The following is a 27,837-nucleotide window of genomic DNA, read 5'->3' as shown; positions in this document are numbered from 1 at the left end:
AATAGCGGCGCACGCGCGCACACACACACACACACGCACACACAGGAGGCCATGGGCGGAGGGAACACAACAACGCTCTCTGGCTGCTACTGAGATCTGCCCGGCGGCGGTATGTGAGCTGTGACGGTGCCCGTTTGTCGGAGGGAACCGGAACGCGAGCGGGTGTGACGCGGGGCCACGCGCGTGAGAGCGGGCTGGGGCCCGGACAGCTAAGACAGTGGTGATGGCTGCGGGCGTTGATCCCCTCCCCCTCCTCTCTTGTGAGGAAAATAAATATATTAACACTACGGTGTTTTGTGTTTCCCATATGGAGCTGCGACTGGGAAGGGAATGGTACCGGTGATGATAGTGGGAGTTAGAGAGATGTGGGACCTGCCTCCTGGGCAGCGGCTACCCCCTCTCCGTTCTGGTGATTTTCTGTTTACATTGGGAATTTTTGTTTTCATTGTTATTGGCAGAGGTTTTTTAGTTTTCTACCTTCTTAGAGTTGTAGATGTGACATCAGTGTATTGACAGTTAACTGTGCCTTGCAGTATTGTGCATAATTATGCCTTGAGATGGTACCTTTCTAAGGTGATGTGTATGTTTTACTTTTGTGTTCTTTTGGTATCTCTACAAATAGCTAATTTAGAAATTCAGGTAATATTCTTTGTAAAAAAAATTTAGATGCGTGAAGTAAGTTGTTTCATGAAATATTTACCTTTTGGGGGTTATTTTACTGGTTATGTGATGGGAAAATTCTAAGCTGTTATGTAAACCACTAGCAGAAAGCTTAGGAATTACTTTCAATTTATTGAAAATGCAGGAGCCCCCTGAACCCCCACCGGGGGCGCTGCCCCTGGACCCTGCTGGGGGCCTAGCTGGCCTCCAGGGCCCCCAGCCAATACTTCCTACTTTTTTTCTGGAGGTGAATATCATGCCTGATAATATTACTTAAAGGCGTGCTTTGTTCCATCTTTAGATTTGCCCACTTGGTAATTGTTGTGACTTGCTGAAAAGCAGTGCAGACTATCAGGATGAGTTTGTGAACTTGATTTATCCAATGTCTGTACAAGTGCACTTCAATTAGGAGTATCTGCAGTGCAATATAAAGCTTAATGACTTTGAGTTGTGTGCTGGATGTGGAGAGGCTTCATGGGAATATAGACAACTGGATGGATGAGCGCATTGCAGACAAAATGAGGAAACTTGCAAAGATGTACATTTTCAGCAGAAAAAAAAATAAAATGGTGTATTTTTTCTGTGGTGAAAAAATGAAAAATGCTATGTTTGGAAAGACCTGGGTGTGTATATATGAATCAATGAAATGTATGATAGAGGTATGTTTGTATATGAATCAATTAAAGGTTTAATAGAGGTATTGCATCGAAATAGGATGGGAAAACCATTTACTGGTCTTTATTGAAAGATTGAGTACAGAAAGATGTATTGCTGCAATTTGGTAATGCGTCAGGAATATTATGTACAGATCTGGGCTTCCTACCCCGTGACAGTGAGTGTTCAACAAAGGCTCTGGGATATGGAGCCATACTTTCATTAATTTAGAAGAATGAGAAATGATTTCATTGAAGCACCTGGGATTCTTGTAGGTTTTTGGCATGATAGAAAAAGGGATGTTCTCTGGGCTGGGAGATACTACAACAAAGTTACATGGTCAGCCGTCTGAAGAAGGGTCTTGACCTGATTCCTTCTCTCCAGAAATGTTGCCTGTCCCGTTGAGTTACCCCAGCATTTTGTATCTATCTAATTTGTTTCAATGTCACTCAGAATTAGGATGAGAATGAATGAGATGTCCTTTGGGTGAAGAAATCTTTACAATTGTCTACCATTGGGCAAGCTCAAGTTCTGACATTATTGGATATTAATGGATTGGTAATGCTGAGGCAAAGTATCAGCCACTGTTTTAATTAGAGGCAGAGCAGGCAACAGTGCCCAAGTTTCTGTACATGTTCCCAGCAAGACCAAAGCCTGTGGATTTGCATTGATCAGATATTGTTTTTTGCCATTTGATTTGATCTTGAACATAATTGAGAATTGGTAGTCTATCTGGCTATTGGTTAAAGCATTGAGACATTATACAAGCATTTCTTGCTGTCGTTTTTCATTGTGTAATTATTTTACCTATTGGATCCACGTGAATGAGATCCACAAGAATGTTGCTTTGAGAGAAGCCTAGCCAGAATGTTGAGCTAGTCATTGCCATATAATCTCTTTTCATTGCTGATTTTGTTCCAGATGACTGCTTTTATGCCACTGTAAACTTCCCTATTCAGGGCTGACAATATGACCACCTTTGTGTTTTTTTGCATGTTCTGAGTCACTGGAACACCTAAGCACTTTTTTCTTTGGAAGGGATTCGTCAGAAATTGCCTCTGTACTGTACTGGATGATGCTACCCGTAGTGTGGCCCTGAATGGCAGGGGGGCACTATTGCTGATTGATTAACTATAAACACACAAACCTTGCTTCAAAAATGTCCTGCAATTGATCTGGGTGGCTCCCCCCTCCCCAGCCCTACTTTTTTCCTGGGATAATGCTTTAGAATTCTAGCAACATAAGGCATTTTCCTCAAGTCCTGTGGTGCAGTGAAAGACGAAACCCGAGTCTAGATGCATTTCCTGTCTTTTTTTCTGAAGTCTGACCAGTTTTGATAGCTGAATTCTGGTGTCTGCAATTTGAACCACTGGCAAAAAGGTAGTGTATCTTTTATTGGTGTGGGTGAGTTGGAGTGCAAAGCCAATTTAAACCACTGTGCTTTAAATCACTCTTTACATGCTTGACATCAAAAATAAATATATACAATACAATGGATGCAGAAACTGAAGTATACTGCTACACTTGGCAAGGACAAGGCTTTTATGGTGAACGTAATAATGTTGCAGGTCAGCAACAGAACTGAATGTTTAAATTTTACAAATTTATAGCACCACTTTATATAACTTGGGATACCTGATGTTTTTTGCTCGGTGTCAAATTAAGCTGGTTTCTCCACCTCAGTTTGACAATTATGGATTTATTATAGATTTTCATATAGGTATTCCTGTTTTAGTTTTATTAATCGGTATAGAATTACTTGTTCCTAGAGGGACAATCCTAATATTTTTTTTTTTTACTGTGGGCAATGTTAGCTTTGTATAAATATAGATGCAGACATTTTGTTCAGTTAAATGAGGCGCTTATAGCTACATTTGGTATATTTTATTCATAATATTTTGCAGTAAAATACTACTTTTTCTTATAAATGTGATCTCTATTGATCTTATATTTTGTTGGTTACTATGCAGCAATTTTAATGCCTCTGGCTTGCATAGTGAATCAAGTTCATAGGTTCCAGGAGCAGAATAAGGCCATTCGGCCCATCAACTCTACTCTGCCATTCAATCATGGCTGATTTATCTTTCCCACTCAACTCGATTTTCTTGCCTTCGCCCCATAAACCCTGGCACCCTTTGTAAAAGTTGAAATGTGAATATTTTGAGATCATGCATTTCCACTAATGGACACAAAGAAAGGCACTAAGTACTGTTTCCATTCAAGTTGCACGATTTGCTGCAATTTACCACAGAAACTTGCACTGCCTCGCATTCTCGGTAATCACTTAAATGAAAAATTGGCATTGCAAATATAATTAGAGAAGATGCCTTCTTACTTGGCATTGTGGTGATTATGTTTAAGACGGCATTATTTCCCACTTATAACGCCGCTTCGCTTCAGGTTAGAGAATCTGAATAAGATTTATTTATTTCACATTCCAACTAATTTAAACCTTGCTTGAAGATTTCAGTAATAGAAAAGTTGAAATTGGGAACCTCTATGGAGAGGAATGCTGACATTTTGGTGCATGAACCTGTGGAGTGCTGCCACTTAGGTGCTTTTGTGCATTTTACTTAATGTGGTTAAACATCCACATTATTCACAACTAACTGACTAATTTTATATATATGACTCTAACATTCAAAAATGATTCATAAATTTGAGGCTTGAATAAACTTGGAGCATTTTACTCGTTAGAGACATCGGTCACTTTAGGTCACATCTTAGTCAGGATGATCCAAGAAATAGACATTGTAGTTTTTCAATGTTTTCAATTGCTTTTAATAAAAAAAATTGCATGTTAATTTTGAAAGTACCAGGTTTTTCAAGGTAGTTATACTTATATTTTTGATTTACAAGCTGGCATCTGGAGATTTGGCCAATGTTTAAAACTTAGGATCTATTGAGGTTAAAATGGCAATGTCTACCAAATAACAGTGATATTCCTATGGAATAAAACTTTTGGTCATCCTTTGAATACAAAATTACTGCATAGTTGTGTACTTGTTTTGGCAGTCACATTAATGTATTGTTAACTGTATGTATGAAATAAAAATATTATCCCCATTTTGAGCTCTGGACCTGTCTGTTTTGTTTTGGAATTGAGCTGCTTTTGTGTCTACTGTTAAATGTAGGTAATAAGGTAGAAACTTTCCTTAAACCGCACATTGAAATTTACATCGGAATTGGAACTAAACTCGACATTGGTTGATGTTCATTAAAGCCAAATTAATTTACTGTGGAACAGCATTGGCATTGATCATGGTTTGATCAAACAAAGCACCTTACTAACAGGAAGTTTCATTATCTATTAACTTATCCCTAATGCAGTTACTTTTTGAGAATGCTTTAACAGCCCCATTGGTTGAGTGAAAAAGTATTTTTTAATTAAAAAAAAGCCGTACAACAGTATTACCAGTGTAGTCTTGATTAATATAGAGATGAACCAAAGTTGCATCAGGAGGATTGTGTAGAACTAATGGATTTGTGAAGTTGGAATAGCTTAGGTTTGGTTAAACAGCAACAAGAATCCAAATGGCCATTAGTATTTTGAAAGATGATCTAAATTTGGTAAATATTTCAAACTTCTTTCCGTTCAATCTTTTTTTAAAGTTCATCTACTGCTAACTGATTGGAAAAAAAACTGAACTATCAAGTTTGTGTACTACACCATTGATTCTATTGGCTGGTTCCACCAAATAGGCTACAATTTGGTGTTGTCTGGAGCTACTTATGAGCTCATTATTATTGAGATCTTGTTTACAACATTTTGGATCCTGCCTTCAATATGGGGAATTTTGCCTGGCCATGTGAACAGTTTGAAGAGGTAATGGATTTCGTCATCAATTCAGTTGACCATCTGTGAATTAGACATTGCCAGTTTAACTTGCAAGTGTCAAGGGAAGTAATTTTGCTCTATTGAATGGAGATTTTTGAACATCTGGAATTTTCCATCCGACAGGTATGTACATTTTCATTAACAACATTAATTTTGCAGCTTTGTCAATACACCATGGATTTGGGTTTGTGCAGTTTGATCGTGTTGAGGATGCTAAAGCTGCCGTGCAAGGAGAGAACGAGCGAATGTGTAGAGGGTACAGATTAGGTAAGAACATGAGATAACTGCAAATGTATACTGTGAATGCATTGGGATTTACAAGCATTAAAGAACATATTTCTAAAGGAGTGTATTGCTTAACTGTTTGACGGTGCTCATTTTTATTCTGGTTCCTTGTGCATTATTGCATCAGCCCATAATTCTCAAATAAATGGATTTGAAAGCTCGGACGTTCATGTGTTAACACTAGTTTTGGCATGTTTGGCATCCCAGTGTGATCTCGCTGTGGTAATCCGGAGTTTATTCTGAATGAGGTAACATTACACCACACCATCAATCCAACCATTTTTTTTGTTTGGTGTAACTCAATGGTCAAGATAGCAGAATTTTGTGTTCCGGAGAGATTTTCAAACTGTTAATTTATCCAAAACACGGGCGTGAGGACCTGCAATACCTCTTTCTCTCATTCTTGACTTTGGCTGTGCTGGAGCGGTTTTCCTATTTAGCTCAATTTTTAAAGCTACTGAAATGTAAAATTTACACCAGAAATTGTGTCGTTTGGAGTACATAATTCAGATGTCAGATTTTGATCGCGTGTCTGAATGTCATCTGTAAGCTTTTTGCTTCACACGTTAAACAATTCTTCTGGTAATAAAAATTTACGTAAATCTTGTCTTTGGATATGTTTGCTTTCAAGTCTGTTATGTTTTTGTTTTGTACAAATTGGTTGGTTGGTTCTTTTCAGATGTTAATATGGCAGCTGAACGAAGAAATTCGAATAAATCTGCACGGAGACCGAGTCCTCCGAGAAGGTAATAATACTTGTGCATCTTTTTATCACGAAGACAAGACTATTTGCCAGTGATGGGATGAAGGTCGTCTCTTGTTAAAGCAGCATATTAAAATCTTAACAAAATTGGCACAATTTGTGTGGGGAGTTGTGAATCTGCTTTTTAAACTGGCTGTTCCACATTTGCGTTGAAGTAAGTTATACATCTCTTTTAAGGATTCTTGTTCGTTGTGTTGGCGTGTCAGTTGTACATTTTGCTAGCTTAAATAAAGTATGACTAGCATTAATGCTTGTGTATGTCTACAATGTAAATTAGTATTTATAAAAATTGAATAAAAGGTGCATTTTGTAATGAATTGCAGCTTGTAGTGAATTTTCCAAATGTTTTTTGGAGTGATGACTATGGCATGGCTCCCAGTGATTCTCGTTTGCGTCCTTCTGTCACACGTCACTTCACATCTTGCTTACTCTTACTTCGAAGAATCATATGTGCGTTCATTTACTTTACACATGTAGGCTTGTGTGTCATGTCCAGTGAGGTAAGTATCAGAAGGACAAGTGGCGAGGGAGCACGAGGCTGATTCAGAGCTGGCAATAATTACTTATTGCTATTTTAAGCTTCTGTGGCCACACAGTTCTGCAGTCTTGATACACTATATGGCGGCATAGAACTCGGCACTTACAAATTCAAAAGCCGCTTCAAATAAAGGCTGATGCCATGATTAAATCAATGGAAGCTGTTTTATTACCGATTTGGTCATTTGTATTTATTGTCGTATTCACACGGTCTATTTGGAAATGCTGATAACTATTTTGTGCTTGGAGGATTATCACCTGATATGACAAAAGAACTCTTGGTCCATTATTTTGAGTATACATACAGAATCAGCCACTTTGTGTAAATGTATTCACAACAGTGGAATGTGGGATGCTGATTACTTAAGAAATTGTTTCATTTAAGCAACCGACCAATGGATCTCATCATTAAAGCTTCTCAGAAAGCAGTCATAGTATGATTTTCCTGGATCTCAAGATCATATTCTTAAAAAAAGGTTTACTTGTAGGGCAATCTCTCTTCCCCGTTTTCTCTTTCCCTCTACTGCCTTCTTGCTCCCTTCCTTGCTTAATGAGATAATAAATGGAAGGTAAGTATCACTTGATTAGCACAAGATTTCAAGAACAAGGCAGAGATATCGGTTATGCTAACTTCTAAGGACATTGAAAATAGACCTCCAAAAAGCTTGACAAACCGGCTTTGGCTTTACCATAGCTGTTGGAAAATGTGGCGACAAAACTGGATCACCGGTATACAGAAGGGTTGTCTACAGTTCCTTTGTGATCCGTCTAATTGCAAAAACAAACAAATCTTCAGGAAATTACTGATGCATTCATATCAATATTTATGATAAAAATGAAGCATTGTACTGGATTTTGGGATTTAATCTCTCTGAACCTAAATAGCTAGACTTTCTGATTTGATGTTCTTCAGTTTTCAAGACAACATGCAATGCAACATGGCCAGTTATAATACTTTATATAGAGAGTGCATCTTGAATCCTTAATTCACTGCTGGGTAGTATTTTTTTATTTACCCTACTTTTATCCAAACACTCTCCTTGCTTCGCGCCCCTTGCCCCACATATTAAATGTTACATTCACAAAACCTGAACATTTAATGTGCAAGAAACTTGCGTGATTCCCATAAACACTATGAAAGTACTCATTTTGATTTGTTGGTATTTCAAACAGAAGGTTTTTGGTATATTGTGTTGTGCATGATTTTGGAAATAGCACATCAAAAGCAACGGGTAAATGGCGATGTGCCTGGTGCCAATACCAAAGTCAAGTGAAACTTGGTTGATTAAAAAAAAAATACAGTAAATGGTAATCTGCATCATTTTATTAAAATGTTAGAGATTTCAAGGTCATATGTGTTATTTTAGATTTTAGGCACATCGTGACATATTTTGATCTCCAATATACAGTGCTCTCCATAATGTTTGGGACAAAGACCCATCATTTATTTATTTGCCTCTACTCCACAATTTGAAAATTGTAATTGAAAAAAAATCACATGTGGTTAAAGTGCACATTGTCAGGTTTTATTTAAGGCCATTTTTATACATTTTGTTTAGCTATGTAGAAATTACAGCTGTGTTTATGCATAGTCCTCCCCCCCCCCCAATTTCAGGGCACCATAATGTTTGGAACATATGGCATCACAGCCATGTAATTGCTCAGGTGTGTTTAAATGCCTCCTTAACGCAGGTAAAAGAGAGCTTGTCTTTCCATCACCTTTGGAAACATTTATGCTGTTTATCAACATGAGGACCAAAGTTGTGCCAATGAAAGTCAAAGAAGCCATTATGAGACTGAGAAACAAGAATAAAACTGTTAGAGATATCAGCCAAACCTTAGGCTTACCAAAATCAACTGTTTGGAACATCATTAATAAGAAAGAGCACTGGTGAGCTTACTAATCACAAAGGGACTGGCAGGCCAAGGAAGCCCTCCACAGCTGATGACAGAAGAATTCTCTATAATAAAGAAAAATCCCCAAACAACTGTCCGACAGATCAGAAACACTCTTCAGGAGTCAGGTGTGAATTTGCAATGACAACTATGCAGAAGACGTCATGAACAGGAATACAGAGGCTACACTGCAAGATGCAACCACTGGTTAGCTGCAAAAATAGGACGGCCAGGTTACAGTTTGCCAAGAAGTACTTAAAAGAGCAACCACAGTTCTGGAAAATGGTCTTGTGGACAGATGGGATGAAGGTTAACTTACATCAGAGTGATGGCAAGAGCAAAGTATGGAGGAGAGAAGGAACTGCACAATGCGTACCATCTCATCTGTGAAACGCGGTGGTGGGGGTGTTATGGCCTGGGCATGTAAGGCTGCTGAAGTTACTGGCACACTTATCTTCATTGATGATAGAACTGCCGATGGTAGCAGTATAATGAATTACTCAAGATCAAACCTCAAATCTCATTGGCTGGCAGTTCATTCTACAGCAAGACAATGATCCCAAACACGCTGCAAAAGCAACAAAGGAGTTTTTCAAAGCTTTAAAAATGGTCGATTCCTGAGTGGCCGTCAATCACCTGATCTGAACCCAATTGAGCATGCCGTTTATATGCTGAAGAGAAAACTGAAGGGGACTGCCCCCCAAAACAAGCATAAGCTAAAGGTGGCTGCAATACAGGCCTGGCAGAGCATCGCCAGAGAAGCCCCCCAGCAACTGGTGACATCTATGAATCGCAGTCTTCATGCAGTCATTGCATGCAAAGGATATGCACCAAAATACTAAACATGACTTATTTCATTTACATGACGTTGCTGTGTCCCAAACATTATGGTGCGCTGCTTCTACTTCTTGCGTATGGCGTGCACAGCCTAAAGTTGCAGGACAACTTGTTCTATTTGATTGTGCACGCCGGGTTGAAATTGCATTTGTCGAAACGGGGCGGACCACGTGAAGGTTGCAATCTTACAATTACATGGCTGTGAAGCCACGTGTCCCAAACATTATGGTGCGCTGAAATGGGGGGGGGGACTATGTATAAACACTGCTGTAATTTCTACATGCTGAAACCAAAATGTATAAAAATGGCCTTTAATAAAATCTGACAATGTGCACTTTAACCACATGTGATTTTTTTTTTTTTTAATATAAAAAATCGCATTGTGGAGTGCAGAGGGAAATAAATAAATGACGGGTCTTTGTCCCAAACATTATGGAGGGCACTGTACCTTGTGAGAGTAACATCAAGATAGTTCTTAAATTCAAATATGAAGTGTTATTTCAGTAGATTTACACTGTCTACGTATTGGAGCAAATAGACTTGAAAGTGTGCTTATTTAATTTATCTGCTTTCGTTAGAGATCCATTTGCCTTTGGTGATGAACGTGATGTAAGGCGTGATCGCTCTCCACTCAGATCTACTAGAGATGAACGTGATGCAAGGGACCCTCTTTCCGATCGATATGCGAATGCTCGAGACCCCAGGGACGCTACATACAGGTAAAATTTATTAAAATGAAAAGTATACTGAAAATTCCCATATCATGCAGCACCTGGAGAATGCTGGGGTTTCTCTGTCTAGATACAATTAATGTTAAGTAGATCAGGCAGCATTCTATTTGTACTTCAGATTTTTCGCTTGTGCTATGTTTTTTTTCAATTCTAGGTAGAAAAATACAGCACAGGAACTGGTCCTTCGGCCCACAATGTCTGTGCCAAACATATTGCCAAGCTAAACTTATCGAATCTCATCTTCCTGCACGTAAACCATATCCCTCCATTTCCTGCATATCCATGTGCAGAGTTGCCAGGTAGTACGGATTTTCCGTATTTTGTACGGAAATGCGATTAGAATACAGATGTACGATTTTGTGTTGTTAAATACGGATTTTAAATACGGAGTTCAGTTCAGTCTGAAGAAGGGTCTCGACCAGAAACGTCACCCATTCCTTCTCTCGAGTTGCTGCCTGTCCCGCTCCAGGTTTAAACAGAGCGCTGTCAGTTTAACGCGTGGGAATTTAAACGAAGAGCTGTCGGCTGCGCGCTGTGGGTTCAAAATATTGTACTACCGGCTGGAGGGCCATGTGCTTTGAACAGCGCTATGGTCACAGACTTTTCAGGAAAATTCTCGTATAACAATAATTCTCTTTCTCAGTGTAAGTTGACACATTGATTATTTTTCAGGCAATAGACAATAGGTGCAGGAGTAGGCCATTCGGCCCTTCGAGCCAGCACCATTCAATGTGGTCATGGCTGATCATCCCTAATCAGTACCCCGTTCCTGCCTTCTCCCTTATTTTTAAGAGCCCTATCTAGCTCTCTCTTGAAAGCATCCAGAGAACCCGCCTCCATTACCCTCTGAGGCAGAGAATTCCACAGACTCTCTGAGAAAAAGTGTTTCCTCGTCTCCGTTCTAAATGGCTTACTCCTTATTCTTAAACTGTGGCCCCTGGTTCTGGATTCCCTAACATCGGGAACATGTTTCCTGCCTCTAGCGTGTCCAAACCCTTAGCAATCTTATATGTTTCAATGAGATAACCTCTCATCCTTCTAAACTCCAGAGTGTACAAGCCCAGCTGCTCCATTCTCTCAGCATATGACTGTCCCGCCATCCCGGGAATTAACCTTGTAAACCTACGCTGCACTCCCTCAATAGCAAGAATGTCCTTCCTCAAATTAGGGGACCAAAACTGCACACAATACTCCAGAAGGACCTCTTTGCTCCTATATTCGATTTCTCTTGTTATAAAGGCCAACATGCCATTCGCTTTCTTCACTACCTGCTGTACCTGCATGCTTACTTTCATAGACTGATGTACAAGGACCTCCAGATCCTGTTGTACTTCCCCTTTCCCCAACTTGACGCCATTTAGATAGTAATCTGCCTTCCTGTTTTTGCTACCAAAGTGGATAACCTCACATTTATCCGCATTAAACTTCATCTGCCATGCATCTGCCCACTCCCCCAACCTGTCCAAGTCACCCTGCATTCTCATAGCATCCTCCTCACAGTTCACACTGCCACCTAGCTTTGTCTCATCTGCAAATTTGCTAATGTTACTTTGAATCCCTTCATCCAAATCATTGATGTATATTGTAAATAGCTGCAGTCCCAGCACCGAGCCTCGCGGTACCCCACTAGTCACTGCCTGCCATTCCGAAAGGGACCCGTTAATCCCTACTCTTTATTTCCTGTATGCCAACCACTTCTCTATCCATGTCAGCACTCTACCCCCAATACCATGTGCCCTAATATTGCCCACTAATCTCCTATGTGGCACCTTATCAAATGCGTTCTGAAAGTCCAGATGGCTCTCCACTGGCTCTCCCTTGTCCACTTTCCTAGTTACATCTTCAAAAAATTCCAGAAGATTAGTCAAGCATGATTTCCCCTTCGTAAATCCATGCTGACTCGGACCCATCCTGTTACTGCTATCCAAATGTTCGGCTATCTCATCTTTTATAATTGACTCCAGCATCTTCCCCACCACTGATGTCAGGCTAACTGGTCTATAATTCCCTGTTTTCTCTCTCCCACCTTTCTTAAAAAGTGGGATAACATTAGCTATCCTTCAATCCACAGGAACTGATCCTGAGTATAGAGTATTGGAAAATTATCACCAATGCATCCACGGTTTCTAGAGCCACTTCCTTAAGTACCCTGGGATGCAGACCATCAGGCCCTGGGGATTGATCAGCCTTCAGTCCCATCAGTCTATCCAACACCATTTCCTGCCTAATGTGGATTTCCTTCAGTTCCTTTGTCACCCCAGATCCTCTGGCCACGACTATATCAGGAAGATTGTTTGAGCCCTCCTTAGTGAAGACAGATTCAAAGTACTTGTTCAACTCATCTGCCATTTCCTTGTTCCCCATAATAAATTCACCTTTTTCGGTCTTCAAGGGTCCAACTTTTGGTCTTCACTATTTTTTTCCTCTTCCCATATCTAAAGAAGCTTTTACTTAATATTCTTGGCTAGCTTACCTTCGTACCTCATCTTTTCTCCCCGTATTGTCTTTTTGGTTATCTTCTGTTCTTTAAACATTACCCAATCCTCTTGCTTCCCGTCCATCTTTGCTAGGCAGTGGTAGAATTCTGGATAAGCCTAGTGGTGAAAGGTTATCAGTGGGACTGCAGTTACATTGGGATTGGCATTGATTTTTACAGAATGGTGGGTGGGCTCAAGGGGGAGAGAGGGAGGGGTGGAGAAGGAAAGGGAGGGAGAAAAAAAAAGGGGGAGGGAGAGTGGGGGAGCGAGGGAGAGGGAGGCTTCCATGGCTTCTATGGCTTCTACATCATCATCATCTGGTGCTAAAAGCAGGAAGCAGCCGCTCAAACAGCAGTATACAAAGATATGGCAATGAATGCACTGTCAAGTATGGTGCGTAGAAGACGTGTCAATTGGTAGCAAAGTTATGCATTCTTGTACTCTTAAATGGGTATGACCGCACATAAAAAAACAAACATTTTCAGCAAAATGGCGCTGCGTAAAAATACTGATTTTCAGGTACTAGAATTTTGAACTGTTCTGACAAAACTTGGCAGCTCTGCATGTGCATATCTAAAAGCCTCTTAAATGCCCCCAACCTTCACACTTTGGCAGCATGTACGAGGCACCCACCACCCTCTGCGTAATCAAAAATGTGCTCCATGTGCATTGGCATCTAACTGTTGTTGTTACACTTGCAAAAATCAGCGACTGAATGGTGGGTGAAATGGCCATTTAAATGTTTTAAATTTACCTGCCAATCTGAATTACACAATTACTTCTGCCATTGAAAAGGATGTTTAATTACTGATTCATTGTGCAAAATTTTCCTGCGAGCTTGGTATAAACACAGAGTGAGAACTGAATTAAGAGTAATTACAGCATGATAGAAATCATGATCGTGACAGTAAGATTTTGATTCCTGAATTTTTCTTTATTGTTTCCTGTGGTGCGAATTTGGAGTTTCATGCAATTTCTCTTCCCCCCCCCCCCCCCTGTTATTTTTGTACTGTTAATTGGATAACACTTTGAATATTTGTATGATTCTTGGATGAGAAGAACCGTTACTTATGAATTGGGGCAAGATGCTTCAGTTAATATTTTCCTTTTGGGTTTGTAATTATAGTTGCTATGGGCAAGCTCGGTGGAAAGACCTGTTTCCGTGTTGTATGACTCTGACTGTGACCTTGTCTGTACTGAGGCAGTATCTTATCTGTGCACAATATAGTCAGTTGTGCTGGTTTTTATTTCACAATTTTATTAAAGAAAGGAAATAAAAGCCTTGAAGTCACAAATTAATGTCATAAATTTCATAATTAAATGCCAACCATTTGTCATGCATTGTCGTAAAACTTAATTGCATGCACTTAATAGGAACGGTCATGCATGCACAGTTAAGAATTTGTACTACACTATGTGTATTCACTAACTACTAGACAATAACCATGGACTCTTATAACCATATAACTCAGCAAGGTGGCTATTTTGATCTTGGCCTCAGATCCATTTCCCTCATATTGCATCAGCTCCACTTCCCATCGGGCTCTGCGAAAAAATTTCAGCGGTGTCATCAGATATGAGATTTTTCCGCAGATTTTGAAATTCAGTGATGCTTCACCGCCGCCGAGGCAGCTAGTCTTTCCTAGTCTTTCCATCACCTTTGGAAACATTTATTGCTGTTTATCAACATGAGGACCAAAGTTGTGCCAATGAACTTAAGAGACTGAGAAACAAGAATAAAACTGTTAAGAGACATTAGCCAAACCTTAGGCTTACCAAAATCAACTGTTTGGAACATCATTAATAAGAAAGAGAGCACTGGTGAGCTTACTAATTGCAAAGGGACTGGCAAGCCAAGGAAGACCTCCACAGCTGATGACAGAAGATTTCTCTAATAAATAAAAATAAACACCTGTCCGACAGATCAGAAACACTCTTCAGGAGTCAGGTGTGAATTTGCAATGACCACTATCTGCAGAAGACTTAATGAACAGAAATACAGAGGCTGCACTGCAAGATGCAAACCATTGGTTAGCCGCAAAAATAGGATGGCCAGGTTACAGTTTGCCAAGAAGTACTTAAAAGAGCAACCACAGTTCTGGAAAAAGGTCTTGTGGAAACATGAGCCGAAACATGGTGGTGACATACACAGATCTGGGGAAGGGTATTAAACAATTTCTGCAGCATTGCAGGTCCCGAAGAGCACAGTGGCCTCCGTCATTCTCAAATGGAAGAACTTTGGAACCACCAGGACTCTTCATAGAGCTGGCTGCCCGGCCAAACTGAGCAATCAATCGGGCGAGAAGGGCCTTAGTCAGGGAGGTGACCAAGAACCCAATGGTCACTCTGACAGAATTCCTTTGTGGAGATGGGAGAACCTTCCAGAAGGACAACTATATCTGCAGCACTCCACCAATCGGGCCTTTATGGTAGAGTGGCCAGACGGAAGGCACTCCTCAGTAAAAGGCACATGACAGCCCGCTTGGAGTTTGCCAAAAGGCAACTAAATGGCTCTCAGACCATGTGAAACAAGATTCTCTGGTCTGATGAAACCAAAATTGAACTCTTTGGCCTAAATGCCAAGCGTCACGTCTGGAGGAAACCAGGCACTGCTCATCACCTGGCCAATACCATGCCTTCGGTGAAACATGGTGGTGGCAGCATCATGCTGTGGGGATGTTTTTCAGCGGCAGGAACTGGGAGACTAGTCAGGATCGAGGGAAAGGTGAACGGAGTGAAATACAGAGAGATCCTTGATGAAAACCTGCTCCAGAACGTTCTGGACCTTGGTGGCCAATCAACTGCTGTCTCTAAGGGGCTTGCGTCCAATCACCGACCAGTTTCCCTTAAAATCCGCTTCGGCCTATAGTTCTCCAATCAGCCGCTGCCTCCAAGGGCGTTTCATCCCATCACCGACCAGCATCTCTTAAAATTCCCATCCGATCAACAAATCAATTTCCTGCTGACCAATCAGCCGTTGTTTCCAAAGGCGTTACGCCCAATCACATAATGCGCCGATCACTTGGCGGCCAATCAGATGCAGTCTCCGAGGGGCGTTGCGGCCAATCACCGACCAGCTTCCCTTCCTGAAGCAGAGCAGAAGATGGCTGCAGGAGCCAAGAGGAAGGAACTTGTTAGCAGCTCAGCTGGCAAGAAAGAAGCACAGGGAAGCCATGTTGAGCAAGTTTACAAAAAGAACGTGTCAGGCAAAGAGGAAGTCAAACTAGAGTTTAGGTAATGTTATGTCATCGGTTTATCAATCACTTTTTCTGTGCTGTTTGCACACAGTGCTAGGCAAAGAAACATCTCGGGTAACATTTTTTGTAAAGAGATTTTTTGCTGTATGAAGTCATTTATTTCATGAAGTATTTATCTTTTGGGGGTTATTTTACTGGTCAGGAGTTAGAAAAATTCTACGCTGTTTTGTAAACTATCAGCAGAAAGCTGGCCTCATGGACCCCTGGTCAATACTTCCTACTTTTTTTCTGGAGGTGAATATCATGCCTGGCCAAGCTTGTAGTGTCATACCCAAGAAAACTTGAGGCTGTAATTGCTGCCGAAGGTGCCTCAACAAAGTACTGAGTAATGGGTCTGAATACTTATGTAGATGTGATATTTCTATTTAATTTGCAAAATTTTCTAAACACCTGTTTTTGCTTTTTCTTATTGTGCACAATGTGAATGTGTGACAATGTGCACTTTAACCACGTGATTTTTTTTTTCTATTACAAATTTCAAATTGTGGAGTACAGAGGCAAATAAATAAATGATGGGTCTTTGTCCCAAACATTATGGAGGACACTAAGATTACCCCACATCCTTCTGTGCTCCAAAGAATAGAGTACCAGCCTACTCAACCTCTCCCTATAGTTCAGACCCTCTAGTCCTGGCAGCACCTTTGTAAATATTATTTGTACCCTTTCCAGCTTGACAACATCCTTCCTATAACATTGTGCACAGAACTGAACACAATACTCTAAATGCAGTCTCACCAATGTCAAATGTATTATTCCTAGTCAAAAGTTTGGAGTTTTTTGATGCAAGGCATTGAATCACTTGTACCAAATTGGTGTAAAATATTATTTCTGACTTTATAAATGTAAGTTTGTCAAGTTTCTTGCACCTAGTTATTCCTTCTGTAGTTTTGCTTATCAAGGGAAAAAATGAATTCTCCCTCAAACTACACTGTACACTGGCAAACTCATTTTTATTTCTATCTTCTTATACATTTCTCATAATAGACAAGATGGTTCTTCTGTCTAATTATTCTTATCCTTCCAGTATAAATGATTTGCAGTCTCCTGCTGTAGCAGCTAGAATATAGCTAACTTGCTAACTTGATCACCTCCTTGTATAAACCATTAAATTATTGTTGTCCTTGGGTGCATACCTGATCAATTTTGATTTATTTTACTTTATTACAATGCAATGAAGTTATCTTCTGATATTGGTTTTAACAAGGACTATTACTTTTATACCAAGGGTTCCCAACCTGGGATAAATTTACCCAGGGGGTAAATTTGTTGATTCTGGGTTTGTACATATTTGTAAATAATAATTTTAAGAATAGTATTTTAAAATTTCCCCTTTGTCAGTGGCTTTAATATGGTAGAAGTGTAAACTCAATTTACTGAACAAAACAGGGTGGGGGTAAATTTACTTTCAAAAAGTTGCCTGGGATAAACGGGACAGAGCAGGTTGGGAACCCCTATTTTATTCCTCAAAGTCCACTCTGAGTACAGGTTGAACATCGATTTTGCGACACCCTCTGTTCCAGAGCCATTCTGGATTATCTGTTTTTATGGACCAACTGAGATGAGGTGATAATGAAATGACAAGACACCCTTGGCCTGATAATTACACCCCTCCCGTGTCTCTTAAAGAACCATGGTGTGCCAGAAACATATAAATATCAAATGTAAATTTAATGTGAATCGAAAGACCTGCTGAACAATCCCTGGCTCCCACTGTCTTCCTGGACATTTAGCCGAGTTACTCCAGCACCTTGTGTTTTTAAAACTAGTAAAACTTGTGTCACATTAAAACTAGTCGCCGATGCTGCTGGTCTGCACCAGCGAGCCCTTCACCGTCTTCCAAGGTGGAGTATGTCTGCGACTCCAGGGGGGAAGGGAGGAGGGAGAGGTGACTCAAAGAAAGGACTGCGTGAGCCGCAACAACAGCAGTGTCACCGAAACATGCGGTGGGTGAACCGGGGACACGTTGCGAGCTGTGTTTGGGTCGGCAGGCGTGTCTGCTGTATCCAACATCTATTATAAGGGGGTCGTTAAAACAAGGGTTTTCTGCATTGTCTTTGTCAAAAAGTTAGGAGAATAGATTGAGAGCATAGTTTTTTCTTTCACGATGTAGGAACACAACTGGAAAGAGCGCTTGCCACTCGCAATGCCATCTGTGGCAGCTCAGGGAGTTTCAACTGAGCTCTCATAATTTAGGCCAGATCATAGGGATGGGTGGACCATCAGTTACTGGAAATTCAATGTTCAACCTGTAATTGGTCATTTGTGGTTTAGAACTCTATAGTCAGGCTGAATATACAGAATAGTGTTCTTTGTTTTTACTGTTATTATGTGTGAAATGTTTTAAGTTTCATGTGCGATGCTCCGGTATTCCCTGGGAAACATCTTCTCATTTTGCACTGTACAACTGTTGCTTTGCAAGATGACAATAAAGGTTGATTGATTGATTGATTGATAGTCAAATTACAGTAGGTTTTCTGGCGTTTTGAGATTAATCTGCTTTATTGCCATTTTTTAAACATTTAGACCAATTGTCCAGCAAAGTAGCTAGCTAAAAGTGATGCAAATGGATAATTGCAATTCCGATTAGTTAATAGAGCAATGAACAAATTATGAATATGATGTTAGATGTGTCCTCTGAGCATGTCAACCATATTCTTGTTGGTTGTGTTAATGCTAAACAAAACCTTTGACTTTCTTTATGACCATTCTGATTTTTTTTTTAAATTCCCATCCCCTAATGCATTATCTTGTATCTGGTCCTGTCCCCTTTCCAATTCACTTCTCTCCAATCAGAAGAGAAAAATCATCTTCCAAATTCAGTTCTACCAACCTGAGGAAGGCTCCCAAGCCGAATCGTTGCCAATCCATTCCCTCCACAGGCACTGCCTGTTTCGCTGAGTTACTCCAGAAGCTGCGTTTTATCTCAAGATTCCAGTGCTTTGTATCTTTAATTCTTATATTGATTGGATTGCTTCCCAAGCCAGAAATAATTCTGCTGTTGTCATAAATGCTTAACAGCCCAGCTATTTCTAATTTATATAAAGATGGACCCATAAGGCAGCATTTTCTATTTGCTTTTGACATATTTGGCATCTATTTAAGATGCCTATTTCAATAATAAAATTATTTGGGATTCTTTCAAAGGTTTGTTGGCAGATATCTGACTAGTAATTTCAAGAGAATGCTGAAAATTCCTGAAAAAGTCCTATGGCATTTATCATCATGGTTATAGCCTGGGAATAGTAATTTTTTGTTACAAAATAAATGATCCGGGGGGTTGGGCGAAATGATCTCGAAATAAACGTGTGTATGAAGGAACAACAGATGCTGGTTTACACCGAAGATAGACACAAAAAGGATAGACAGCATCTTGGGATAGAAGGAATGGGTGAGACTTCGGGTCGAAACTCTTCTTCAGTCTTCCATCCAGAGATGCTGTCTGTCTCGCTGAGTTACTCCAGCATCTTATGTATAAACATGTGAAGTACCTTGCATTGTAGCTCTATTCAATGGGATTTCTATAAGAATAATTGCAACGTAGACTCAATGACTAATCATTTTCCTAAAATTGCTCAAATATTTTTTACTTAATTTGTATTAGGATGTATTTCTGGTAACTTCATAATATCTCTGCACTCTAGACTGGACGTCTATGATCGCTATTATCGCTATGATGATATTTTGAGCAGGAAGAAGGAGCCATTTATGGACAGATTCCGTGAGCCTTGGGATCCCAGAGCATCTCGTGAAGTTGATGGTAAATAATGAGCGAACTTTTGATGCTGTCATATGCAAAGAATAAATTAAATCTATCTTGACTAGTATGTAGCTCTGGCAAATGCGTTAAGTGTTACTAATATTTCAAGTTAATGTATTTTGCATGTATTGATTTGTTGTCTCTCCAGTGAATTCAGTATGCGGACATTTGAAACTTGGCACCACGATTTTTGATTTTGCATTTCATTCCTCACTTGTGTTTTAAAAAAAAATATTTTCACTATTCAAAGCATTTCTGCTTTTCATATGAAAGCAAGTATTGCTAATATTTGACAAGTGTGGGTGTGGGTGTGTTCCACTCTGACAGTCGTAAACCTCTCCCTGTCTCCTTCCTTTGATACAATTAACTAGATTAATCTTAATTAAGGTTAAGGAAACAAACTTTTCTTTCGTCATAGCTGCAACATATCAGTCCTGACAATGTATTTATGAATCTCCGTTGTACCTCGTTCCATCCAGCATAATTTTTAATCCAAGGTTTCACCTGCCATAGACGAGTAAATTGTTGTCACTTAACTATATCACTCTTGATATGATTTCCTTTCTGAGGAATGCTAGTGTTGCCTTTTATTCATCAGCACAACACATTGCTTTGTTTTTTAATATTCAGCAGTTAGCTCGTAGCTCTTTTGGACTTTTTACTCGCTGTCTGCTAATGTCTGGTATAAAACCATAACCCTCTTCTGTCAGTTATATTACGTTTCACTTTTACTAGTGGATACTTCTCTGTTAATGTCTTTATTTTTAAGTCCATTGTTCATGAGGAGATCTAATCTCTTGTGTCCCAGGTTGTATCTCTCTTTATTTGCAGTGAAAAATATACTTCCTCCAATTGCCATTCGTACATCAGCATTGCTGATAGGGCCAGCCAGTATTTATTGTTCCTCTATCAGTAAATGTGTTGGTGAGTCACCTTGATGGGTGCCTAATGATTGTAATATCACGCTGGTATTAGATGAGCCGATTCAGGGTTTATACCCGGCAACAGTAAATAACTAGCAAGTGAGCCCACTTTTGAGGAACTATATACTTGTCCTCCTTGATCCCACTGCTGTACAACACTCCAGGGCCCAACCATTCACTGTGAAGATCCTACCACGGTTTCACTTCCAAAAATACAACACCACGCACTTATCTGAATTAAACTTCATTAGCCATTCCTCGGCACACTTGCCCAGTTAGTCATTAGAGTCAAACAGCACAAAAACAGGCCCCTTGGGTCAACTCATCCATGCCAACCTAGATGTCCCATTTCTTGTGATTGGCCCAAATCCCTCTAAAGCTTTCCTATCCATGTACCTATCTAAATGTATTTTAAATGCTGTACCTGCCTCAAATACCTCCTGGCAGCTTGTTCCATGTACCTTGTACCATCCAAGAGACAAAGTTGCCGATCTCGTTCCTATAAAATCTTTCCTTGATCAGTTGATCAAAATCCAGCTCTAACTCTTGGGAACCATCTTCAATGTCCACGATACCACCTATTTTGGCCCGGTACAGATCCCTGAGGCACACCACTAGTCAGGGGCTTCTAGTCTGAAAAACAACCTTCCATCGCTACTCTGTACTTACTACCATGAAGCCTATTCTGTGTCCAGTTAGGTAGATCTCCCTGGATCCCATGCAATCTAACCTTCTGGAGCAGCCTACCATGCAGAACCTTACCAAAGGCCTTGCTGAAGTCCATACAGAATATGTGTACAGTCCTGTCCTCATCAACCTTGGGCACTTTAGAGATACAGCATGGCCACGGACCCTTTGGCCCACTGAATCTATGCTGACCATCAACCATCAGTTCTTGCCATTTCTACGCTATCCAACTTGCCCATCCACTCCTTGTACACCAGGGGCAACCTTGCAGAGGCTAATTACTATAAACCAGCACATCTTTGGGATGTTAGAGGAAATCGGAATACCCGGGGGACATTCACATGGTCACAAAGAGAATTTGCAAACTCCACACAGGCAACACCCAAGGCCAGGATAGGACCCAGGTCACTGGTACTGTAAGGCTGCAGCTCTACCAGATGTGCCTCAGTGTCATCCTGAAAGAACTATTGTAGGCTCCAGTGAGGTTTGATCCAGGTTTACAAGACCTGGTCTCTAACTTCTGAGCATTGCGGCCCATGCCTCAAAAATTTCCCACATAGAAAACCAAGCTGACTATCCCTAATCAACCCCTGTTTATCCAAATGCATTTTATCTAATCCCTCAGATATGCTCTCCAGTAACTTTCCTCCCATAGATGTTCAGCTTACTGGTCTATGGTACCCAGGTTTTTCTTTGCAGCTTCTTGTATAAACACACGCGATTAGCCACCCTCCAGTCTTTGGGCACCTCACTGAGTAGTAAGATTATAATCTATCTGGCTTTGGGAAATGCTCAAATATAAAGTTGATAATCATACACTGCCCATTTAAATTTGCTTGCAGCAAGCCACAATCTGGTTGGGAAAGAAGATATTTTCAATCTTGTTTTACTAATTCTTTTCTTTCTAAGATCCCCTGAGAAGAGAGCGCCGAAGAGAAGAATTGTATCGGCGGTATTATGATGAAATCCAAAGACGTTATGATGCTGAAAGACCTGTGGATTGTTCAGTTATTGTAGTCAATAAACAACAAAAGTAAGTTAAATAGAATGTTGCTATTTAGTGTGCATTCAGAAAGTATTCAGACCCCTACACTTTTTCCACATTTTGTTACTTTACAGCAGAGCTACCAAGTATTTGTACGGAAATGCGATAAGAATACGGATGTACGGATTTGCTTTGTAAAATACGGATTTTTTAATAAATCGGCCCGACTTCCTGTTTCATCTTTAAAAAATTGCAAGGATTTGGTAGCAAAGTTATGCATTCTTGTACTCTTACCGCACATAAAAAACATTTTTTTTCAGCAAAATGGCATTGTGTAAAAATACTGATTTCCTCAGCAAAATACTGATTTTCAGGTACTAGAATACTGAACTGCTCTAACAAAACTTGGCAGCTGTTACATTTTTATTCTAAAATGGATTGAATTTTTTTTTTTTAACATCAATCTGCACACAATACCCCATAATAAAAAGCAGATTGTTGGAATGTCACTAGCAGATTATCACGTTAGCACAACCTCCATTTAATTCTGAAAATCGCTTTGACCACAATGAAAGTGGTACTGTGGTGCCTGGTATCCAGAAGTACTGATGATAGGTTAATTGGCCCCTATAAATGGGGCCTGCAGTGCATTCAGAAAGTATTCAGATCCCTTCACTTTTTCCACATTTTGTTACGTTACAGCCTTATTTTAAAAAGGATTAAATTCATTTTTTTTAATCATCAATCTACGCACAATACCCCAGAATGAAGAAGCGAAAACAGGTGTTTAGAAATTTTTGCAAAGTATTTAAAAAGAAATAACAATATCACATTTACATAAGTATTCAGACCCTTTGCAAGGATATTCAAAATTGAGCATCCTGTTTCCATTGATTATCCTTGATGTTTCTACAACGATTGGAGTCTACCAGTGGCAAATTAAATTGATTGTACATGATTTGGAAAGGCACACATCTGTCTAGATAAGGTCTCACAGTTGACAGTGCATGTCGGAGCAAAAACCAAACCACGAAGACAGGAATTGTTCGTAGACCTCCGAGACAGGATCTGCGGAAGGGCATAAAACAATTTCTGCAGCATTGCAGGTCCCGAAGAGTACAGTGGCCTCCGTCATTCTTAAATGGAAGAACTTTGGAACCACCAGGACTCTTCATAGAGCTGGCCGTCCGGCCAAACTGAGCAATCGGGGGAGAAGGGCCTTGGTCAGGGAGCTGACCAAGAACCCGATGGTCAATCTGACAGAGCTCCAGAGTTCCTCTGTGGAGATGGGAGAACCTTCCAGAAGGAAAACTATATCGGTAGCACTCCACCAATCAGGCCTTTATGGTAGAGTGGCCAGGTGGAAGCCACTCCTCAGTAAAAGACACATGACAGCCCGCTTGGTGTTTGCCAAAAGGCACCACAAGGACTCTCGGACCATGAGAAACAAGATTCTCTGGTCTGATGAAACCAAGATTGAACTCTTTGGCCTGAATACCAAGCGACATGTTTGGAGGAAACCAGGCATCGCTCATCACCTGGCCAATACCATACCTACGGTGAAGCATGGTGGTCGCAGCATCATGCTGTGGGGATGTTTTTCAGCGACAGGAACTGGGAGACTAGTCCGGATCGAGGGAAAGATGAACGGAGCAAAGTACAGAGAGATCCTTGATGTAAACCTGCTCCAGAGAGTTCAGGACCTCAGACTGGGTCAGAGATTCACCTTCCAACAGGACAACGACCCTAAGCACACAGCCAAGACAACGCAGGAGCGGCTTTGTGACAAATCTGTGAATGTCCTTGAGTGGCCCAGCCAGAGCCCGGACTTGAACCCGATCGAACATCTCTTGGGGGCCCTGAAAATAGCTGTGCATCGACACTCCCTGTCCAACCTGACAGAGCTTGAGAGGATCTGCAGAGAAGAATGGGAGAAATTACCCAAATACAGGTGTGCCAAGCTTGTAGCGTCATCACCTAGAAGACTTGAGGCTGTAATCGCTGCCAAAGGTGCCTCAACAAAGTACTGAGTAAAGGGTCTGAAAACTTATGTAAATGTGATATTTCAGTTATTTATTTTAAATTAATTTGCAAAAATTTCTAAACTCCTGTTTTTGTGTTTTTGCTTTTTTTAATTATGAGGTATTGTGTATAGATTGGTGATAAAGATACATTTAATCCATTTTTGAATAAGGCTGTAACGCAGTGGTTCCCAACGTACGCCCCACAGGGGGGCAATTTGATTTTTAAGGGGGGCAATTGAGGATGTCTGGGTCCAAATTTTCGATTTTAATTTTTTTGGATTTTCCATCAGGTAAACATGTAGTTTATGTTTCTTCAGCTGAAACGGAGTTCACTTTTTAAATGATAAGAATTATATATCACCACATGGTGGGGGGGGGGGGGGGCATCAGGATTTTAGAGGTGATTAGGTGGGGCATGGCCAAAAAAAGGTTGGGAACCACTGCTGTAACGTAACAAAATGTGGTAAAAGTGAAGGGGTCTGAATACTTTCTGAATACACTGTATATGTTGTCGGTCATGATCTTGATCGTGCCACACAACCAAATAAATATTTGGGAAATTTATTCAGAGGTACAGAAAGGCTACAGCATTGATGAGACATTTTTGCCCTTTGACTATGTGCTGGATGTTTGCAAAACCACCCCCTTTTTGTAACAATTAACATCCTTCAATGCATTCTGGATCTAATCCATTCATGTCTTTTTTTTGCCAATTACCACTACTTCTATATGCATAACACAAAGTTCTGGAGTAACTCAGCAGGTCAGGAAGCATCTGTGGAGGGATTACTGAATTTTGGTAGGGGTCCTTTTTCAGACATACTGTAGTTGGGAGTGAGAATACTGGAAAAGGGTGGGGATGGCACAAAACTTGACAAGTGGCAGTTCCAAACTCTTTCAAGCTCACATGGTGTGGGGCAGCATCGCTACCTGCTGCACCTCTGGGAGTAAAGAATTCTGGCCTTTGAATCTGTCCCAATGAGATCCTCAAAGCCATTTTCTGAGCTTTTCCAACAATCTTTGATTCTGCTGATTAACAATCAATCTTTTTTACCTCTGAATTCATTCAAGAATTATGCTTTCTGGGGTGAGGTCATGATAGGCACTCAACTCTTGTAGCGAGCTTCTTCTTTATCTCAGGCCGAAGTAGGTAATAAAGGTGTCCCTTTATTTTGAAATGATGCCCTCTGGTCCTGGCCTCTCCCACGAGTCTTCCTAGCATTTACTAACTAACCTAGCAAATCTTTTGTATTTCAATAGTCCCTATGTGGGTTGTGTTCTTTCAAAGTACTGGGCGCAGTGCTGCCAGCAGAATACTGCAGGACATCACGCTGAAACAAGGAGCACATGGCATTAGGCAATGTAACCAATTAATTCAGAGTAATGGACAGTTAGCCCTATTTTTCCATCAGTTATTTGTTATAGGTCTTAATTTTGAGTGGTTGTTTATTTTTGAATTTTGTAATTAATTAGGGAATATGCCGAGTCGGTTGGTCGAAAGGTTCGTGACCTTGGTATGGTGGTTGACTTGATATTCCTGAATACAGAAGTGTCACTTACTCAAGCCCTTGAAGATGTCAGCAGAGGAGGCACAGCATTTGCGATTGTTATTACCCAACAACATGAGATACACAGATCATGTACTGTCAATATCCTGTTTGGGACACCACAGGGTGAGTTTTTGCCGTGTAAGCTAGTGTTTAGTTTATTTTCAACTTTCATCTGCACTCGCTAAACCTTTGAGACACAAGGACCTGCAGATGCTGGAATCATGCGTAATTGACAATAATAAATCTACACCTAAAGAAATATGAGGTGCTGTTCTTCCCTCGTATTTCATTCTACTCGGTCCTCTTCTTACCTGACATCTTTTTGTCACTGTTTTCTTTCTTTTTCATCGCCTACCTTTGTCTACCCATCTGCCAATCAAACCCCGCGTGTCAGGTTTTGTCCTGCCTCCTCTTTTACAGCTCCTGAAGTGGGTTCCGTCCCGAAACGTCTCCTATCCATGTCCTCCAAAGGTGCTGCCTGACTCGCTGAGTTACGCCAGCAGTTTGTGTTCCTGGCTAAGATTTTGTCTGATGATTAAAAAAAAATCATCTGTAAGATAGAATATGTGCTGGATAGAGCTAGTGTACGGGCGATCCTTGGTCGGCGTGGACTCGGTGGGCCGAAGGGCCTGTTTCCACACATTATCTCTAAACTAAACCAAGTGATAGTGGGAGGAGGGGTTGATTGGCAGATAACTCTCAAGTTGGAGAGCCAGGATGGAGAAAAGGAATGGCAATTCAGATGTGGTAAGTGGAGAGCAAAAGGGTTCCGATTCTGGAATCTGATCCAAACAAGGTTAAAATTGACCTCAATGAGGGGTGGTAGCATTTGGGAGTGAGCAATAGGGTGTAAGCTGATCTATGGGAGGAGTGTGCAGGGCGAAACACGTTCTCGAGTGATGGAGTTTTGGTCTATGGTGAGAAGAAAGGTTCAGACAGGATCAGGATAGATAGAAGGAGAGAGAAAGGGACAAATGGGGTGTTGGTTACCTGGAATTAGAGTATTAAGTGTTCATGCTGTTTAGTTGTAAACTACACAGGTGGAAGAGAAGGTGCTATTCCTCTAGTTTGCTTTGGCCTTACTCTGGCAGTGGAGATTATAACAGCGAACAGAGTGCAAATGTTCAGTAAAGTAGTTGCATAATCAACATTTGAGGTCACCAATGTATAGAAGACCTCATCGTGAGCACTGAATGCAATACATGAAGGTGCAAGTGAATCGCTGTCTCAACTAGAAGGGCTGTTTAGGTCACTGGATGGACGTGAAGAAGGAGATGTTGGTTGCAGGGGAAAGTGCCAGCGGAGAGGGGGAATTAATGATCCAGGGAGTCACAAAGGGAGTGGTCCCTGCAGAAAGCAAAGGGGTGTATAATAAAAGGTGTGACTGGTGCTGAGATCATGTTGAAACTAGTGGAAATGTCAAAGAATAATGTGCTTGGTGTGTAGTCTGGTGGGATGAAAGGTAAGAATTAAGGGAACTTTATTCTGTCTGGGAAGAGGTGGGATGAGAGCAGAAGTGCAGGATATGGAGGAGATGCAGGAGATTTCCTCTTTACTACTTTCAAAGTGTCTTTCATACTCTCCTACATTTTATTTCTCCTCCTTTTGATATACCTCCCCAACTTACAAAAGAGCTATGTTCTGCGAACCCTTGCATAAACCAGATTTTCCATAAGTTGGAATCACTATCCCCCGGCCTGAAATAATTCACGTAGAGCATTAACTGTTTTGCTGCATCCGGTGCACTTATTGCCGTGCGTGGGCTTCTGGGTAAGCATTGCTGGCTAGATTTCTGTCTCGTCATTGGGGCACCTGGCCTTCTGGTTAAGCACTACTGCCATTTCTAGCCTGTTTCTGATGTAAACTTCAGTGATCGTACAGTGTTATGGAAATTATAAACTGCCTTGATTGCACTAGGGTTTGAGTAAAGAATTGTTTACATAAGTGCGAGTTTACGCAAGTTGTAACATTTAGAA

General features: G+C 40.7%; 1 protein-coding gene and 1 long non-coding RNA gene across 5 annotated transcripts in view; one reads left to right on the top strand and one right to left on the bottom strand.

The window, feature by feature from the left end:
- ncoa5 (nuclear receptor coactivator 5) overlaps positions 1-27,837 on the top strand; it is a 50,295-nt gene that overhangs the window by 12,046 nt on the left and 10,412 nt on the right. For 2 of the 4 annotated variants that reach the window (XM_033041640.1, XM_033041638.1), the window contains 6 exons: positions 5,312-5,419; positions 6,117-6,183; positions 10,049-10,189; positions 19,577-19,692; positions 22,212-22,335; positions 25,785-25,984. In XM_033041640.1, coding sequence (XP_032897531.1) covers positions 5,398-5,419; positions 6,117-6,183; positions 10,049-10,189; positions 19,577-19,692; positions 22,212-22,335; positions 25,785-25,984 — 670 coding nt within the window. In that variant the 5' untranslated portion in view covers positions 5,312-5,397. The remainder of the gene's footprint in view (positions 1-5,311; positions 5,420-6,116; positions 6,184-10,048; positions 10,190-19,576; positions 19,693-22,211; positions 22,336-25,784; positions 25,985-27,837) is intronic. The other 2 variants (XM_033041639.1, XM_033041641.1) reach the window with 1 other exon arrangement.
- Positions 1,536-27,104, bottom strand: LOC116986269. The gene is made up of 3 exons (XR_004415446.1): positions 27,094-27,104; positions 14,123-14,130; positions 1,536-1,635 (listed from the first exon to the last, which is right to left on the bottom strand). It is a non-coding gene; the product is annotated as an uncharacterized LOC116986269 (long non-coding RNA).

This window comes from Amblyraja radiata, chromosome 23 (assembly GCF_010909765.2).
Source record: "Amblyraja radiata isolate CabotCenter1 chromosome 23, sAmbRad1.1.pri, whole genome shotgun sequence".
NCBI lineage: Eukaryota > Metazoa > Chordata > Chondrichthyes > Rajiformes > Rajidae > Amblyraja > Amblyraja radiata.
Note: the sequence above shows the minus strand (reverse complement) of the source record. Positions and strands in the feature narration are given on the sequence as shown.